The 20,274-nt window shown below is 42.4% G+C and overlaps 1 protein-coding gene across 2 annotated transcripts in view; it reads right to left on the reverse strand.

Moving 5' to 3' along the window:
• Window positions 1–20,274, reverse strand: part of mapk8b (mitogen-activated protein kinase 8b) — a 35,699-nt gene that overhangs the window by 10,182 nt on the left and 5,243 nt on the right. For both annotated transcript variants that reach the window (XM_080048633.1, XM_080048634.1), the window contains exons 2-6: window positions 11,670–11,855; window positions 10,211–10,340; window positions 5,148–5,206; window positions 3,775–3,913; window positions 2,123–2,288 (exon numbers count right to left, since the gene is read on the reverse strand). In XM_080048633.1, the coding sequence (XP_079904759.1) occupies window positions 2,123–2,288; window positions 3,775–3,913; window positions 5,148–5,206; window positions 10,211–10,340; window positions 11,670–11,791 (616 nt within the window). In that variant the 5' untranslated portion in view covers window positions 11,792–11,855. The remainder of the gene's footprint in view (window positions 1–2,122; window positions 2,289–3,774; window positions 3,914–5,147; window positions 5,207–10,210; window positions 10,341–11,669; window positions 11,856–20,274) is intronic.

Here is a 20,274-nt window from a genome sequence, read left to right on the forward strand (position 1 = left end):
TTAGCATGCAGGACGGAAAAAACAAACGAAACAAACAAAAAACAGAACATAAATAGAACCAAAAGGGAAAAAAAAATGAAAAACAACATGACGTGGTGCCAGGTGATGTGTGTGATACATGACAGAAATGATATGCATGCAGTTGAGTGCACTGAGACCTGGGTCAGCATCCCACAGGGCTAAGGAAATGGATTATTATTCTTTATAGAAACCTTAATAGGATATACTGCACGTCTCTTAAAGAACACCAGTGTTCAATTAGAGAAAACATTTTCAGGATAGTTTCTGCTTAAGGAAGACTGAATAGTGAGTCATAAGCACTACAATGTGAGACACTGACTTTCAAGGTCTTCTGAATTTGTTTTTTTGTTTGGGGCAGAAATGCACTTGAACACCCTCGACATCCTCACTGCAGTTCATGTTGTGTGTGTTGAACAGGAAGATTCTGATCTGCAAGCCTGAACAAATGATGATTTCTGAGTTTTTCCTGTCACACCCACATGCATAACATCATAGATTCAGATCCTTATGAATATTTCTGAAACATAGCACCAATTTATGCAGTATTATAATGTGAATCCAATTGATCTTTTTTTGTTTGGCTGCTGCATCTAGAAAGATGTAAGAAAAGCATTTGGAGGAAAGTCGAGGGTATTTTTTAACAGTTTAATTCCCCGCTATGGAGAGGCAAACTATTAAATTCTATTTTGGGTTTTCGTGTGATTGTCATTGTGCTGGAAGCAACAGTGCTGCTGCTTAGGTGAGTCGTGTGAGTTGGTGTATCTGGAGAAACAGCAGGTGGGGGGTGTGAGGTGTCGGGCAAATCAGAGAAATAGAATTTCCATAGTTGCTCACAGAATGTATGATCTGTTGGATGGTAAACAATTCAGTGTTCTTTTTTAAAGAGACGAAAGACGGGTTTTTTTGTGCTGCGTTTTTTTTTTTCACAATAAATGCCAGAAACTGCTGCAAGCAGCTCAAGGATACAATCCCTTCCTGGAAAAAGGATTTTGTGGCGAACCATTTCTGCCATAATGCAGCCAACAGCCCAAATATCCACTACATATGCGCAGCGTAAAAGGAGGGAGAAGAGAATAAGCAAATAAATGCAACAAGTCAGCAGGAACAAAATAGGGTCAGTGTTTTTGGTTGAAGAGCCTAAAAGATGAAGAGTTTTAGTATTAACAAGATTTTCCTGAGTGTGGCTGTAACTGGAGCATTATTGCAAAGGGGAAATTCAATTGTCTACTTAAAATCCAAAAATCGGAATTAGCCTAACTGGCTTTTATTTATCTGACTATGTAGCCTAGTGGAGCAAAAGTGTTTAACGTTTTGGAAAAATGTGCTTGTTAACTGTCAATAATGTGATGCAGGATTGATACCACTCTCCTTTCTGTACACTACAACCAGGAGACGGATAGTCAAGCTAACCATAAAGACTGAGAACACAGGGAAACTGCTAGCATCACTCCGTCATTAGTTATTGTGAAGCCTCAGAGGTGCTGCCAAGTGGATTCTGTTACCTTTTTGACTGGTCTGGGCTAGCCGTTTCCTTTTGCTAGCAGTCTTTATGCTTAAGTGAGCTAACGTACTCCACCGGCACTATTTGCATATATTGTGGACAGATATGAGAGTTGTATCAATCAAACTCATGGCAAATAAGCACATTTCCCAAAACATTGAACTATTCCTTTAGGACCGTATTGCAGAAACTGCGATATGTTCAGAACAGGAGCACTATAGGTGAAACTGCTGAAGCATGCACAAGAGCCTGTAATTCGTACTGGCCTTTTAAGCCAGGCTGTATGGAGCTCAGGACAGGCAACCTCTTAATAAAACATCAAACACATGCTAAAGCACTGCTGGGAACCAGAGGCCCCAGACAGGAAGTTTCCCACAAAGCATCGATGCCCAACATGCCAACTTGCCCCCCTGAGTGTGACCTTTACAGGAACAGAGAGTGTGAGAGTGGGAGTGTGCGTGTGTGTGTGAGTGATTGGGAGGTGTTGTCGAAAACATCCCAGGAGGGGGTGGGAGGGGCCATGCAGCAGCAGGCCAGGCAGCAGCGTAGGAGCTCCTCATTGGCCAGGAGCTGCAAAGAAGCTGCTTTTCCTCCACTCACCGTTGGCCTGGTAGCCCATGCCCAGGATGACTTCAGGGGCGCGGTAGTAGCGTGTGACCACGTAGGGCGTCATGAGGAGGCCGGTGGCGGCTGTTCTGGCCAGACCAAAGTCCAGGATCTTCAGTGTGCAGTCAGACTTCACCACAATGTTGCTGGGCTTCAGGTCCTGTGAGGAAAACACAACGCCTGGAGAGTTAGAAGCCTGATTTAGACTGGTGTGCTTCAACGCTGATTTTCTACGCTGAGGGGTGAAAGGAATAAATTACAAATACAACATACAAATAATAAGTGTGTATGCATGTCGAAAACCTGCTACTGGTTCCACAATGGTCGGTACCAAAATAGCTCCTGCTTCCACACCGCAGGCACCTCCGAAACTTGGGGGGGGGGGGAGGGAATCGCTGTTGGGGGGACACTTTCCAGTGAGACATACAGTAGGCCTACATATCAGTGAGTCAATCACCTACAGGAAGGAACTCCAGTAAGAAATAAGACATTCATTGAGCTTTTGAAATGGACTTGCCGATAATGTTTTTCCTCCGCGGTAATTACTCCTTACAAATTAAACTGACATTATATTTCCTTTCATATTTCCATCCAGTGAGGTGTCACGTCATAAACAAAACTCAGTGCCTGTGGGCTATAATCCACTGATGGCCACCTGCCAATTGATTTATTACAACCACTAATTTGCCAGCCCTGACAGATCTAGGTTGACTAATTGCTGTTAAGTATAATTAGATTAATTACACAGCAACAAATAGGATATTTCATCCCAGTCACATCTGTCACAAGATCTCACAACTGCCAAAAAATGTCTAAGGTGCCGCTCACAAGCAAACAATACAACGCTTTCAGGAACATTTAGATGCAATACAGACACAAGCCCCTCATGATCGTACTCGCCATCATCATTACTTCTTGACAATGAGACCATCAAAGTCAATTGTACTCTACTGCCTTAAATTAGTAGGAGAATGTATTGTGGAGGAAGTGCTTAGCAACTCTGAGCATATTTAAAAAGAGAGGATTAGAGGGCTCTTGTCGCACAGAAAACCCACCATAACGAGAGCGCGGAATCTTTGCCTATCCATGACTCACATTGCATCTGTTCACCTTGTGAGAGCTCTGCGTGCCGAGGCGAGTGGGGCCGGTTAGCTCCGCCTGTGGCTCAATTAGTTCTGGCTGGCAGAGCAGGAAGCAGCTAATCTACTGCTGCGTCTTCCACTGAGGGTGATCGAAACAGTGACGCCGATGTGTATGAGTGTGTGTGTGTGTGTGTGTACAAGAGGGATCCTTTGTATACTCCATCTAGTGCTTCAGGGAGTGTGTGTGTGTTTGTAATCCCATGTCTGTTGTTTCAAAGTGAACAATCACCTGAGTGTATAAACGTGTGTGCGTGCAACCTGTACATCCTCTCCGCTGGAATACGACCAATCAATGTTTGTCTGTGTTACCCTGGGACTCCAATTATTTCTTAAGTGTCATTTAATGGAAATAAAATTAGATTCTGCCAACTTCCAAACATGAGAGGAATGATTTGTATGCTGTGTATGGCTATGGATATAAAATGTTGCACCTGCTACCTGGAGCAGGTGCATGCAAACGGTTGCGTGTGTGTGTGTGTGTGTGCCTCTGTCAGCGCGCCTCACCCTGTGTATTATGCCGGCAGCGTGCAGGTGTTTGATTCCACACAGCATCTGGTAGAGCAGGTAGGACAGCCGCTCGTGGTCCAGCTCCATCTGAATCACCTGGCAGAGGTTGGCATCCATCAGCTCCATCACTATATACCTGGCAGGGGCACAGCACAGAGGGGAATGTTATCACACAAGGACACACACAGGCAGGCTGACATACGTGCCAAGATGAAAGTAAAAAGAGCTTCTGTATGCTGCTACTCCCCTTTAGTCTCTGGTCTTAAATGCCACTTTACTGTGGATATACTTAAATGACTCGCCGATTTCAATAAAGTAAACCATATTTATCAAGCCATAACTGATTTATGTAATGGCAACAAACAAAAAAATACATTTAAAAACTACATATTAATGTCTTATATCCTCGCAGCACTAGTTTATCATGGCATTTAGGAAGTTTAAGAATCCTCCTTCTCAACACCATGTTGATGTTATGCTATCAGGCAGCTGTTACATCATCAGCCCCTACAATCTTCCTACATGGAGGAAGGACATCCGGACAGATTTTTTCATATGAAAAGAAACATCTTGGTGACTAAGACGTAGGATTTCTGCATGGATGGATGATATTAGTATATAATTATTATATCATACATTGAGTTAATACACTGTCAAATATGGTTGTTGTGCACGACTGAGTCTAAGCACACATGTTTATATGCTGTAGTCCAATTGGCTAAATACCCCATCATGTACTCTGCAATACAAGTAGGCATTCAGGTACAAAAACACACAGGCAAATGGGAGTGTTCATCCTCCGTCCTCTAACTGTGCCTCGCAACCCTCTGGCTAGGATTTGTCCAGTTTCCTTTTTAGCTCCAATCAGGCAGACACAGCACTGCACACACAGACTCACTGGCACACGGACACACACACAGAGAGAGCTTCCAGAGGATGGCATTAATCATGTTTGTTCCTGTCATACTCTGTGAAACCATCACTTCCCCCCACATCTCAGTTTTAAGAAATCCCCTCTCTATCTGTGTTTCCATAGCCAGTTTCCCCTCACATGGACTTCTTGTCCACTTTCAAACACACACGTAGGACACTGCAACATTTTACCCGAGTGTTCATCTTATTAAAAGGCAGTGTATACAAAATAAATAATTAATGAGGACAGACTGCAGAAGCTGCAATCCGCCAGAACTCGCAGAGGGTAATATTGTAGTTTGTATGCTGAAGATGTGTCTCATCTCAGGATAACACACTTATCAGAGATCAAGTCCCTAAAAGTCAGAAAAGATGGCCCAAGCCCTCGGCAACCTACGTTCTGTATTGATTTTTTAAACAGGCAGCGAGCAGATGCTAGTCGGCCCAGTGATACTCACACGTCTTGGAATTCTTCCAGTGTCTTCTGTGGTGTGAAAACATTTAATAGGCCAATTATCTGCAGAAATAAAAAATAAAAAGCACAGTTAATACTTTGTGAGTCTAGAGGGGAAGACGAAAGGGTCTTAATGAATGAGCAGCACCAACTGTTCATCTGAAAAGCATCAATAAAGAACAACAACCGGAAATTCCCCTCGCTTAAAAAAACGCCACAGAAAAACATGTTGCCGCGTCAATCAATGTGATTTAAGATCTGCCACTCAAATGAGGTGGGCAGCGATTTTCATCATTACGATACTACAGGACAGAGTCGCACCATGAAAATGTGTTAATATGAAAATATCACACATTACAGTGTTTTGATTAACATATTACCACATATGAATTTGTGTTTTCTTTTTGTTCTGAACACACGACATCTGCATGTATGTTCATCCTGGTACTTTTTCCACATTAAAAAGGTTGGGATGATTTGGTGGGAGTCTTTCCTTATTGTTAATTGTGATATTGAGCTATATGAATAAAATGGACTTGACCTAATTATTGACTTATTCCAACACTAAAACAACCATAAGCATTTAAAGTGGAAATGAAACACATACTTTAGCACTGGCAGTACACACACATGAATAAGGCAAATCACTTTGCCAAAAAAAAACATTTAAAAAGTTTTTTAAATCACAGATATTACAATTTATTATCTTGATTTTAACGTAGCGAACTGACTAGGTGGCCGCCATGTTGGAATGACGTAGAAGCCTACGTCACGAGGTTGGTTGTGTCTGGTGCGGTCTGGTGCCCCGTAACCGAACACTGGCTTGTTTGAGCATGGAGGAAAACAAAGTCGACAGATCTTTTGCTCTAGTGATTAATCCGATCGCCTTAAGTGTTTGAGCCAACTAGAGAAGGGAGACCTGAAGTGATACGAATGGAGGAAGAGGTGGACCCGGTGATTTGGGGCTAGGAGCGGGTCCTAACACTACGTGATGTTCGTCTTGACCGCTGCACACAGTGACCGAGTCCATCTGCTGTCACGACGCTAGCTTGGACCACATGCGGTCACTCCTGCATCAAACATGTGCGCTCATTTAGCTATGCCGGGAGGTGGACGTGTTGGAGGCATGGTTAGAGCTGGCTATGCTCTCCCCTGAAGAAGGACGTCCAAGCCGAAACAATGGAGCGTCCTGTCAATAGCAGGTAAGCTAAACTGGCTAAACTAGCGGGGATAACACTTTGGATAACAAAAACTATAAGGTCATATCGACCAGACGATGTGATGACAATGTTACTCACGTGCCGAGAGTTCACATTTAGTGTCTCTTTACTGACACGTTTGTGCATTTATATCGATTTCACGACATTGAATAAGGCCTGCCTGCTAACCCCTTCGTTAGCCATTACATGCTAACGGTTGTTAGATTGCCTATCAAATACGAGCTACCGGTGTTACTCGGTGATGAGGCTCACACCGATTTACATCGATTGCCAACTGACAACACAGAGTAGGCCTATTTTAAATTTTTTGTATTGGACATGCCAATTGACAACACAGAGTAAGCCTATTTTCAATGTTTTTATTGGACATGAAAACCATTTGGTTAATTGTTGCTTGGCAGTGGTGGGTGCGTGTTCATTACATAAAAAAAAGTAGTTGGGCCTACTAGACTTTAATTCTAAGACTACATAGAAAACATTTACAAATAATAAACACATTGTAAAGTGTGTGTGTGTGGGGGGGGGGGGGAGACATGTCCATAGTGGAAATTACGCCCCAAATATATCCGTAGCTTCACTCATAACGTTCGGAGCTGAAGCCCAGGCACACCTCATAGTGTAGCCTACGACAAAAGTAAATGACAAACGATAAGCATTTGTTCAAAATGCAATCAGAGGATCCAAAGATCTAACATTTAAGATCAAAGTAAGCGCTCTACAGAGCCGACACATGCCTTCTCTTGAAATTTGCACCAAGACTATTTTTATTTTAATTGTCTATGTCCAGTCGGTGTTACAGTAACACTGGTGTTATCACAAGTGTATTACCCGATGGGAACATTTCCACACCGAGGCATTCCTACTGTGCTAATGTATTTCTTTTCCCTCTCTCCCTCTTCTCTAGATCCTCTTGTGGATCAGGAGAAACAGCGAGATCCTCCCAGTGGCATCGGCAGGTCTGTGGCAGTTCAGAAACACCTCCCTTGACTCGCTGCCAATAAGTGCGGGGACACATTTCCTGGGAAAACCCACTGGTCCGTGTTTGTTGTTACAACAGTCACTCTGCTTTCAGGTGATTGTTTAGCAGTATGTTCTACTTTTTAGTGCTATTTCTATTGACTTAACCACTTCCGCCATGGAGTCATGATGAACAAAGATATAAGGGAAAAAGCAGCTACTTGTTTACACATTTTAATGTACAAAGTGGGAGGGGGGACTCTGACTGCGTTGCCTAGGTGACTGTCTTAACTAGATAGCGCTGTGGTAAATAAAAGTATTAATGTAAGGCCTACACATATGAACAACCAGGAAATGTGTCCACGCCCTTATTGGCAGCGAGTCAAGGGAGGCGTTTCTGAACTGCCACGGAGTTGCCAGAGACCTGCAGATGCCACTGGGATCCCGGCCCTGCTGACCAGGCTGGGTGCTGCCGCTGCCTTTTCTGGAGGGGACGCTGCCATCTCCTGCTCTCGCTCCTCAGTCTGCTGATCTCCAGATGCATACATCTACCTCTACCTAATAACCTGTTAACACAAGTTTAGAGCAAGCCACATCACAGAACTAGTACACATGTTGATTTAAATAACATTAAAAGCTTTCATACCTAACCCATATTCAGTGTGTTTATATTTGATGCTGTGTTGATAAGGGGTAATTATTTTTTTTAGATTTTATTTCATGTCAATACCGTTTCTGGCTGCAGTGCTGCTAAATTACTTTTATTGGTTCGGTTGGTATCATAATTTATTTCTAAATAACATATTTTCAAACTAGTGTGTATTTATTAATCTAGTTCAATTCTACTAGTTATATTATTCTGTGACATAAAAACTCTACTGGTCAGACAGCAGTGTTTTCAGTGAGGCTCCTTCAGATCTGCTGTTGTAAGCACCAGTACAGGAGACCTTTCCTGCCCACAGCAATAACATCTACAACTGCCCCCTTCCATGCCTGGAGAGGAGACTCCTACAATCTGGAGAAATGGATTTTGCACATGAACGATTGATTTGTAATGAACGATTGATTTTTTTTTATGTTTTCCAACTGAAACAATAGTTTCTCTTTTGGGGTGATTTCCCCATCTCTTCAAAGGTGTTAATGTAAACTTTATATTTATTGTAAACCTGGACAAATTGTATAGAATGTAGGCTAGTTTATCAACGGTTTTATATCTCCCCTCCATTGTTTTCATAATTGTGTATACATTTCTATTGGATTATCAAGTGGCATCTTTACCACTTTCCCCTGCGCCTCTAGGTGGCGTGCGTGTATTGGCCAGTACATAAGTAAATAAAAAGTATTGGCGGAATTTTTTACAGTGTATTGATGGAATGCTATTTTGCCTCGCATGGGTTCATCAGATATATTTATATTTTTGAATTTGACATTTGTCATCGGACGTGTCTTTGAACAGCTGCACCGTGTTGAATGCACATTAAAAGTATCGCGCTTTGCAAGAATCAACACGATAACGTGAGGAAGACAGCTGGGAGATCTGTCCGTGTGAGCGTGATTGATTGCTACGGAAAATAAATCACGGTAAGAAATAGTGAAAGTGTAGGTTTAGATAAGCTGTGACGACGTCAAAAGCTGTTAATAGACGGCTGGTTTCTTGTTTAATAACGTGTTTGTGTTAGGCTAATTAAATCGTTTGTGCTTATGATGGTTGTAATTATTTGTGACGGATAAATGAGGCGCTGTTGAAATAGGACTTTTGTTAGAAAGGGGAACAGGTGTTTATCAGTGCTGCTACTTGGAATGAGATCTTGATCGGTTTTGGTATTGGTACAGTTGATGTCTTATGGGCTAAATGCCATATGTCTTTCCCCTGCCTGGCTTGCGTGTTATAGGCGCTCTTCCCCTACTACGGCGGACTGATGCCTCTACGCTGTCTGTTTGCCGATCAGTAGCGCACATTGTATTCGGTGAAGTTGAACATGGAAGGATGATCGTCAGTGTTTAGTCTGTTGGTCCGGCGATCTACAAGCTGTCCTGACTGGAAGGTTTTCTCCTCTAATCTTCCTCCAAACAGTGTTTAACCATATGCTACATGGGGTCAGTGGCACTTTCAAGAGAAAGAGTCCGCCGATGCGGACTCTTTCTCTTCTGGGCCGTCAGCCACCGCAGCGCTAGCAGGTTACGTCTCTCCTCTTTACTGGCAGTTTGTGAAAGTGAACTTTTAGGCTACATTTTTAGCTTTATAAAATTATTTTTTACACCCAGGAGACAGCCTCGTAGTGGCTTCCCTTTGTCTTTTTTCTCCTGATGCTCTGCATCCCTCACCGTTCCTGTCCTCTGTCCTCGGCCAGTGAGAGGGAAGGAGAGGGAGAGACAGGGAGACTGTCTCTCCCTCTCTCCTTCCCTCTCACTACCTCTCACTTAGGCTACTGTAGGCCGTCTTCCCTTTCTCTGTCTCTTTCTGTGTCCTTCTCTCTCTTTATCTCTATCTATGTCACTGTCTGTCTTTCACTATCTGCGCCTCTCGCTGTCTCCTGCCGTACTAATGTATGGAGCGTTTGGACCAACCAACCTCGTGACGTCAGCAGCTGCGGGCTGGCAACATGGCGCCGCCCTTGTGGTGAAACGTAAAATAAAAAATGAATTTTCTTTAAAAATTTGATATTTTTCGTTTTCGTTGTGTGTTTGTTGATTAGAGTCAAAATACATTAATCAAATGACCCTCAGTTGTTTGAATGTTTCATGTCCACTTTAAGCCTGGCATTCTTAAAGGAAACACACCTACACACATGAGAAATTAAAAAAGGTGTCACGGCTCAAAATCTACCATCGCCAAAGGTGCAATCTATACATGCTACAAAACAAACAAGCATCGGACTGGAGTACTTACGTTCTTGTGGTTGACACATTTCATGAGCACCAGTTCTCTGTAGGCCCGCTTTGCGTGAGTCTGATTCTGAAACGGCCGACTCAGCTTCTTGATGGCGACGTTCCTCTCAAAGTTGTGGTCATAGGCTGAACTGGGGTTTGGAGAACAACAACACATAATCATATATCATCATATTTTACTGTATATGTCAACAAATGTGGACAAACAAGTTCCTTTTCGTAGCACTTACAAATGAGGACCATGAAAATGTTTTTGTTCACAAACTCACAGTACTCTTTTCCGGTGGTTGAACGAAATTTGGATTTACAGGAATATTGCATCAACTGAATGAAATAAATTGATTTTCAAATCATTAAATTAGCCTAAAACATTACCCCTCAAACTATTTTGTCTCGAAAATGTCTTTAGAATTTCTGTTCCTTTTAAAATCACTGTTACAATACACTGCTCTCTTACGTGATGGAACTGTGACAAAGTGGCGGTTTGAATTTGAAGAATCCTTTGACAGAAAACCTTGAGGAGCCAGCTGATTTAAAGTGGATGGAAGAGAAGGCAGGTGTCGGCAGTTCTTAATATAACAAGATGAAGTCATGGCAGATGATTCATCAGTTTCTTGCTATTCCTACCTGGTATGAGGACCAGAGAAGGTTAATGACGGTGGTGAACTTATACGAGTACCTCATGTTTAGAATATGATACAAAAAATGCAATTGGATTAGGTTAGATTTTTAAAAATGTTGGTCATTAATTAAAAATGTGACAGCTCCAATCAATCAATCGATCGAGCTGTAATGATGGATACGACACATGATAGAATATCCATCGGGGACCTGAGGGATTCTGGGCTTCAGATTCCAATTTGTTTGGATGTCAACCCTTGAGCAAACCCTCTCACGTCCACAGAAATCCTCTGGGAACACGACACCATACTGTACTGTCAACAAACACTACATTGTGCGTCAATTTCTGTGTTGTATGCTACTTCTGCTGATGTTAAAACATCTGATCTCATCGGCTTTCGGTTTTCCGACAGCTGACAAGAGTCTGCATCGACAGGCTCCCATCAAATGTTTTCTCACTTGACAGTTTCTGTGTGGACACTTCCACCCTGCAGTTTCTACCCTTTCCGACTGATGGATAGATTTATAATGTTTTAGCTCCTAAAATGTGACATGTGATGTGATGGGGGGGAAAAAAAGTTAAGTGTAGTTCAAAGGGAGGACAGAATTGGAGGTTTGAAATTAGATTGTGAAAAGATCAACTGGTTAAATCAAGATGACCCACTTTAAGATGTATTTGTGATATTACACCAATATGAGAAATAATGGCATTTTAACCGATATCAAAAAATTTTTTTTTATATATGGCCAGTTCTTCAAAATCAGAAAGAAATGAATAATCAAAAACTAAAATATGTTGGGTTTATTTTGTCCATATATAAAGGACCCTTTGGACTCACCAGACGATCCCCTGCGCTCCAGATCCGATGGGTCTGAGGTTCTGGTAGCGTTTTAAAACCATGAAGGTGGAGTCTCCCACATCTATACTGTAGTACTCCTTCTCACGCTTGTTCCGGTTCATGGTGAAGCCGTGGACAGACGCTGGGTCTGGGGCATCCAAGTGGAGCTCTCTCTCCTCTCAAGGCCTGTAAAGAGAGAGAAGAGAGGGATTGTCATTTTCTATGCTGTTTCCAACCTTTGATTTTTTTGCTGTCTCTCTCAACATTTACCCATAAGATATGGGGATTTACAAATCACATGCTTTAGAAATGCTTTTCTCAATTCAACCCACTATTGTTGTCATCGAGGTGATATAAGTATTTTACTACATTATCAGATCTAGTTATTACATTTTTTAAAACCCAGTTAAAAATGTACTAACTTACTACAGTTATTAAGTTATAGGCCATTCTTAAATTTTTGGCTGCTAAAAACATATAAAAAAATAAATTGTGCTTGACACCTTAATATATCCATTTCATTAAATGCACGCAATCTATCCCTTGAAAGAATTGTCGAGTCACAAGCAGTGATCAGCGCTGCCAACCAGCCATGCTTTCAATCCTGAAGCGATCCTGCCTGCTTTCATGTGAGAGCCAACGGTCCAGGCGATGGACGGATGATCGGGGCTGAGAGACGGAGAGGAAGCAGGAAACTGGGTTTTTGATGCCTGCTCTGAAGACGACCAGTCATTAGTTGAATTTGGAACATTGTGCTGAGGAGGCTGGCTTTGTGGTGATAGCTGTATGTACTGTGGACCGTGACCTGACCTCTTGATTTCTCCAGCTACCGCCAACCACCTCCCACCCCCTTCCTTTCAGTATCCGTCGGCCAACAAGCCTTTTCCTCCACCCTTGCTATGCAAAGCCGATATATTCTATTCTTCAAAACGGTCGCCAGCTACTTCCATCTTGCTTCCTCTTCTGCTTAATCCAACTCAAAACCCGCAGACCAATATCAGTCGGGTTTAGCCGATTGAGCACATCAAATGCTTGATCTGTAATGAGATATACTCATCGGTGAGAAGACATATCTTTGATGTGTTTTTGGATACATGGGAAGTCGAACTGAATTCCAAAAGGGGAGGCCAAACCCCCAGAAGACTGATCTTTTGATTGAACTCTGCTGTACTCGTGTTTCATCCTTCTGCTCTCCTGTCTTCTTCTCTTTGAATCTTACTTCAATCTCCCACTGAAGAACGCTATCTGCTGCAGTCTGCAGCTGAGCAACATGCTGCATACAGCCAAATGTTTGGCAAAGGGAGTGGATTGCTTCACCTGTCCCCAAACTAACATTAATCCCAACCAGTTATCTCTACTAAGCCAAACCTGAACCAGTTTGTAGCATCTGGGCGTGTTTTGTTTTTACTATGTTTGACCTAGGCACATTAAAAACGGCCCACGCAACTCGTGACAACCTGAACTGGCGGCTCTGCGCAGCAAGTAAACAAATTGCCACATGCCAGTCACAGCTGGTTTCAAATAGAAGCCGTTCTTCTGTTGCGTCTTTGCAGTGAGTGACAAGCTGTTAAAAGATTAAATGGAAGTGGTGAGTGTCTCTGCCACCTGGGAGAGAATCAGACTCCACACTGGACCAAGAAGTGTTCAGGGTTCGACATAACCAATGGCCCGCTGGCCCGGGGCCAGTAAAATCATATGCAGGGCAAGTTGATTGGCCAGTCACTGTCCCGCCCGGGCCAGTAACGGCCAATCACAGTTCAGTAGGTTATCTTTTTGTAGACTACATCATGGTTCATTGAAATGCGCTTTCAGTCGTAATGAAAGGAGTGTTTATTTAAGACTCAATATAATAAACCTAATATAAAATATATTTTTTAATGAAAGGCCAGTGGACAAACGATGCGTGGGCGTTTTGACAGGCGGAGCAACAAGCGGGCGCACTCTTGCTACGTTGGCAGAGCTGCCTACCGTCCGCCTGCGAGTCGACAAAATCAATCGACTTACTCTGCCCCCTTTCTTTCTTCCCACAGCAGAGGTTGAGGTGCAGAAAATGAAGTGAAAACTGCGCTTTTCCTTTAGCTGCCGCCGTAATGTTACAGTATTTGCATCAAAACCGTAATGGTAATACAAATGAGAGGCTTTTTTTAACCGCTGTGAATGTGTCTCCAGTGATTGTGTCGGTTGTAGACAGAAACTAACGGAGGGACTCGGACCACGGACAATTCCTTAGTCGCGCAGTTTGTCTGCCGACATCAGGGTTCAACATAACTTTTTTTTCCTACTGGCCCCTTGTATATTTTCACTGGCCCTGCACACACTTTTTTTTTCTTCATAATTTAGTGTCAATAATTATAATACCTGTATTAGAAAAATAAAGAAAGATAACCAGATCTAAGGGGAATATCTATTCTGTAACAGTATAGATATTCCCTTTAGATTTGGTTATTTTTCTTTTAGTTAATTATATGAAATGTTGATATTGCTCATACACATAATATAAAACCAGGCAAACATATTGAATTAGAAGCCTACAACTGAAAGTATGTTGAAAGAGTCGGCCAGTATTTTAAAGTCCAGTAGTTTGAAGGTTGTTTTTATTCTTGAATTTGGGCAGTTTAATGAATAGTTCACCTGCAGAAGTCATGTTCAAACATAAAAAATAAATAAGAGATGAAGGTCTGATCATTCTTTGTGGTGTGGTAGGCTGTTTTTATTACTTTCTCTATATGCATTAGGGATGTGAATGTGTCGACCGAATGACCGGTTTTCCACTTTCGCTCAAGTTGACTTTAAAAATAGAATAGAAATCCGAAAATCAGTGGGTTATGCCGTTTTTTTAATGGGAGATTTCACCGTGTATGTGAGTTCACGTCTGGTCGTGAGCGCGCTGCAGGAGTGTCACTTCTCCATGAAGTGTCAGCTTCACATAAGAGTCCGGTGTGGGACCATTTTTTCAAACTATTGATAAAAAACAATGCAGTGCAAAATATGCAGCATAAGTTAAACGCTCGTCTAAGACTATGACGTTAAATCACCTTAGAAACACACAATGCCTTCGTCCGATCACAGCAGCGTTTCACCGTGTGATCTCGCCAGCGAGTGAGCCGCCGCGCAGATGAACTGTGGTTTGTGGCTAAAATAATAACCGGGGATAATCTCCACGTTAGCGATTTCAATGGGAAAGACTTCCGCGATCTGATTGAATGTCTCGAGCCTGAAAACACAGTGCCAAACTGCGCGACTATAGGAACTGTACAGTGAGCGGAGTCCCTCCGTTCGTTTCTGTCTACAACCGACACAATCACCGGAGACGCATTCACAGCGTTTAAATAACGCCTCTCATTTGTATTACCATTGGGGCTTGGATGCAAATATTGCAGTGTTTCCCCTACCATTGTACAGGCCTGGCGGGGCCGCCAGGCCAACGGGACCCCCCGCCAGGCCAACAGCAGCCTAACTTAAAAAAAAAAAAAAAAAAAAAAAAAAAAAAAATTATTATCAATTTTTCATTGATTCCGTAATAATAATATGCAAGTGTCTGCCCGGCACTGTCGGTCTACCCCTCGTGTGCGCCTGTCTTTACAACCTCTCGTTTGATCATCCCATCAGCTGATCTGTGTGTCTGCGTGTGTGTATGTGTGTCTGCGCGCGGCGCGATGCGCGTGTGTATTCGGTGCGGGTGCGCACTTGTTAAAACACGGAAGCCAATGAGCAGGAGCATGACTAGCAAGCAAACGTTGATCTAGTGGCGAAAATAAAACCAGCGCCTGCTCTATGGAGATACTAAGGACTCAGTAACAGGGACGTTGAACAGGAAAAAGTGCTGCGCAAAGTTTAGAAAGTTAAAATCGCTACGTCGCCGTGGCAACACAACTAATCTGTATCAACAGCTGAGACAGCGCTGAAAAAACGGCATGCACTCGTTTCAGTAAGTTTACAGAAGTGCCACACTGCTACTGCCTTTGACATTCTTCTCAGAAAAGCATTAATTTATTTTCAAGGGACATATTAATTTATTTATTGTTTTAACTGTCAAGTTATCTTGAAAACAGCAGGCTATTGTAGGCCTACAAGCTTTATGTTTTTGTATTTTCAATGCTACTTTATTTGTATGTTTTAAATTGAGAAATAGGCTAGATGAAATATAATGGTCGGAATAGGGAATTTGCCTTATGTAGCACACATGTTGATAGGCTAATCATGATGTGTAGCCTATGTTAATTCATTTATTTTCAACAAGGCTATTTGCATTAAAAAAAAATAAAGAAAATTTTTCAATAGGCTAGCTTCAAGGTGAGGTGATTCAGATTATTCCAGAAATGAGTCTAAACAGGACCTGTCTATATTAGATCTTAGTGTTTATTGTTTTTTTATTGAAATCCATGTGTTTTTCTTAAATAGTTTACGTGGCTTGTGTCTCCAAATTATTACAGAAAATAGTTATAGGCAGGGCATATGTTGTTTACAGAGCACAGAATTAATCAGATTTCGCCTCTCAAAGTGCACCAGATTGATGCATTTAACTTTAAAAAGGATAAGGTTTCTTCTGCAGGGGCATGCCCCCAGACCCCCCTAGAAGGTCCATTCTCACCCAGCAGGATCTAAAAATCCTGTGAGAAACACCACATGTACAAATGTACTGAATGTGAAAGCATAACCCTATGCCCTCATTTTTAACAGGCTGTCAAAAGAGGCTCATCCCAAATGGGGTTCGTTTTGGTCAATTTCTTCTAGAAATTTGGTACGCACGCGGCACGCATACTCTTTATCAGCTCTTACCACCGGGCCTAAAAAAAATTCTAGGGGAAACACTGTATTGTAACATTACGGCGGCAGATAAAGGAAAAGCGCAGTTATCATTTTCTGCGCCTCAACCTCTGCTGTGGGAAGAAAGAAAGGGGGCAGAGTAAGTCGATTGATTTGTCGACTCGCAGGCGGACGGTAGGCAGCTCTGCCAACGGTGCCTGTCAAAACGCCCACGCATCGGTTGTCCACTGGCCTTTCATTAAAAAATATATTTTATATTAGGTTTATTATATTGAGTCTTAAATAAACACTGCTTTCATTACGACTCAGAACACGCATTTCAATGAACCATGATGTAGTCTACAAAAAGATACTGAACTGTGATTGGCCAGTCACTGGCCCGGGCGGGACAGTGACTGGCCAATCAACTTGCCCTGCATATGATTTTACTGGCCCCGGGCCATCGGGCTATACGTTATGTCGAACCCTGGACATGGCTGTGTTTTCAGGCTCGAGACATACAATTAGATCGCGGAAGTCTTTCCCATTGAAATCGCTAACGGGGGAATATCCCCGGTTATTATTTTAGCCACAAACCACAGTTCTTCTGCGCGGCGGCTCACTCACTCACTGGCGAAATCTCACGGTGAAACGCTGCTATGCTCGGACGAAGGCATTGTGCGTTTCTAAGGTGATTTAACATCATAGTCTTAGACGAGCGTTTAACTAATGCTGCATATTTTGCACTGCATTGTTTTGTATCAATAGTTTGAAAAGATGGTCCCACACCGGACTCTTAAGTGAAGCTGACACTTCATGCTGAAGTGACGCTCCTGCAGCACGAGCATACGTGAACTCGCATACACGGTGAAATCTCCCATTAAAAAAACGGCATAACCCCCTGATTTTCGGATTTCTATTCTATTTTTAAAGTCAACTTGAGCGTAAGTGGAAAACCGGTCATTCGGTCGACACATTCACATCCCTGATGCATATAAAAAAGTAATAAAAACAGCCTACCACACCACCAAGACTGATCAGACCTTCATCTCTTATTTTTCCCTATGTTTGATCATGACTTCTGCAGGTGAACTATTCATTAAACTGCCCAAATTCAAGAATAAAAACAATCATCAAACTACTGGACCACCCCTTCCACATACTTTCAGTCGTAGGCTTCAAATTCAATGTTTGCCTGGTTTTATATTACTAGTGCAGTGCCCGTAGTTAGCAGGTAAACAAAGAAAGATATTAGACAGTACATTTGGCTGCTATCATTGATGGCTAATTTTACACTGTTGAAGGTTATTATCAGTAACTTACTTTGTGGAAGTTGGCTATAGAGTAGGGCAACATTCCTTAGTGTATTGTGTAAAGATAACCACAAACTAATTCCATGTGATTTGTTAAGTGAAATGAAACACAAAATGTGGTAATTAATTAAGTGTTGAAGCCTAAAGAAGAATCGAGCTGTACAGGTGTTACCTATACAATCTGATATTATGGTACCCTGCAAGCTGCCATCCATACTGCAAAATGCACTCAAACTTCAAACAGTTGCCTATGTAGTAGCCTAAATGGCTGCACTGTGTATAAAAGGAGTCTATGCTGCACGCCTTGACAACATGGTCAACCCCATTACCATTAGGTATTTGAAAGATAAGACAGAGTTTGGATAACTGTCAATTAACGTTAACGTATCAGTAGTCAGCTGTGTGTGTGTGTGTGGGGGGAGACCTGTGTGCGCGCTCGGGCTTTCGGTTTAACTTTTAAATGGATATAAAACATTTTGTGGAAGCATCCGAGACCGTTCTGTTAATTAACGTTAACGTGTCAGTAGCAGTCAGCTGTGTGTGTGCGGGCTTTCGGTTTAGCTTTTTTAACGTTAATGTGTCAGTAGCAGTCAGCTGTGTGTGTGTGTGTGTGTGTGTGTGTTGGGGGGGAGACTTGCGCTCCGGCTTTCGGTTTAGTTAACGTGTCAGTAGCAGTCAGCTGTGTGTGTGGGACTTGGGCGGATATAAAACATTTTGTGGAAGCATCCGAGACTGTGCTGTATTATTACAGTGAAAATAGCGTAAAGTGCAGACTTTACCACTAAAACGGACAGGTGGAGCAGGTGAGGAGTTGTTGAGGAAGTAAGAGTAGGCTGTGTGCGGACTCCTGTGTGTGTTCCGCTCTTCAGTGTGCGCACGTACTTCTAAAAACTTCACAATGAAGGCTGTACACCTTTGTACTTCTAAACACTTCACAATGAAGGATGCACACCTTCGTGCTGTGCGCAAGCAATATCCAGAAGCTCATGTCGATCTGACTAAAACTCTGAGAGATATGCGAGCCACAGACACACAGACAGACAGACACACAGACAGACGTTTCTTACTTTATAGATAGAAGATAGATAGATGTGTATGAGCAATCTCAACATTTCATATAATTAACTAAAAGAAAAATAACCAAATCTAAAAGGGAATATCTATACTGTTCAGGGTTCGACATAACGTATAGCCCGATGGCCCGGGGCCAGTAAAATCATATGCAGGGCAAGTTGATTGGCCAGTCACTGTCCCGCCCGGGCCAGTGACTGGCCAATCACAGTTCAGTATCTTTTTGTAGACTACATCATGGTTCATTGAAATGCGCGTTGAGAGTCGGAATGAAAGCAGTGTTTATTTAAGACTCAATATAATAAACCTAATATAAAATATATTTTTTAATGAAAGGCCAGTGGACAACCGATGCGTGGGCGTTTTGACAGGAGGAGCAACAAGCGGGTGCACTCTCGCTCCGTTGGCAGAGCTGCCTACCGTCCGCCTGCGAGTCGACTTGCTTTGCCCCCTTTCTTCCCATAGCAGAGGTGTGCAGAAAATGATAACTGCGCTTTTCCTTTATCTGCCGCCGTAATGTTACAGTATTTGCATCCAAGCTCCAATGGTAATACAAATGAGAGGCGTTATTTAAACGCTGTGAATGCGTCTCCGGTGATTGTGTCGGTTGTAGACAGAAACGAACGGAGGGACTCCGCTCACTGTACAGTTCCTATAGTCGCGCAGTTTGGCACTGTGTTTTCAGGCTCGAGACATTCAATCAGATCGCGGAAGTCTTTCCCATTGAAATCGCTAACGGGGAGAATATCCCCGGTTATTATTTTAGCCACAAACCACAGTTCATCTGTGCAGCGGCTCACTCGCTGCCGAGATCACACGGTGAAACGCTGCTGTGATCGGACGAAGGCATTGTGTGTTTCTAAGGTGATTTAACGTCATAGTCTTAGACGAGCGTTTAACTTATGCTGCATATTTTGCACTGCATTGTTTTTTATCAATAGTTTGAAAAAATGGTCCCACACCGGACTCTTATGTGAAGCTGCCACTTCATGGAGAAGTGACACTCCTGCAGCGCGCTCACGACCAGACGTGAACTCACATACACGGTGAAATCTCCCATTTAAAAAAACGGCATAACCCACTGATTTTCGGATTTCTATTCTATTTTTAAAGTCAACTTGAGCGCAAGTGGAAAACCGGTCATTCGGTCGACACATTCACATCCCTAATGCGAAATGAGAAAGTAATAAAAACAGCCTACCACACTACAAAGAATGATCAGACCTTCATATCTTATTTTTTTTTTTATGTTTGAACATGACTTCTGCAGGTGAACTATTCATTAAACTGCCCAAATTCAAGAATAAAAACAACCATCAAACTACTGGACTTTAAAATACTGGCCGACTCTTTCAACATACTTTCAGTTGTAGGCTTCTAATTCAATATGTTTGCCTGGTTTTTATATTATGTGTATGAGCAATATCAACATTTCATATAATTAACTATAAGAAAAATAACCAAATCTAAAGGGA

This window comes from Ammodytes marinus (genome assembly GCF_949987685.1).
Source record: "Ammodytes marinus genome assembly, chromosome: 20".
Lineage (NCBI taxonomy): Eukaryota > Metazoa > Chordata > Actinopteri > Uranoscopiformes > Ammodytidae > Ammodytes > Ammodytes marinus.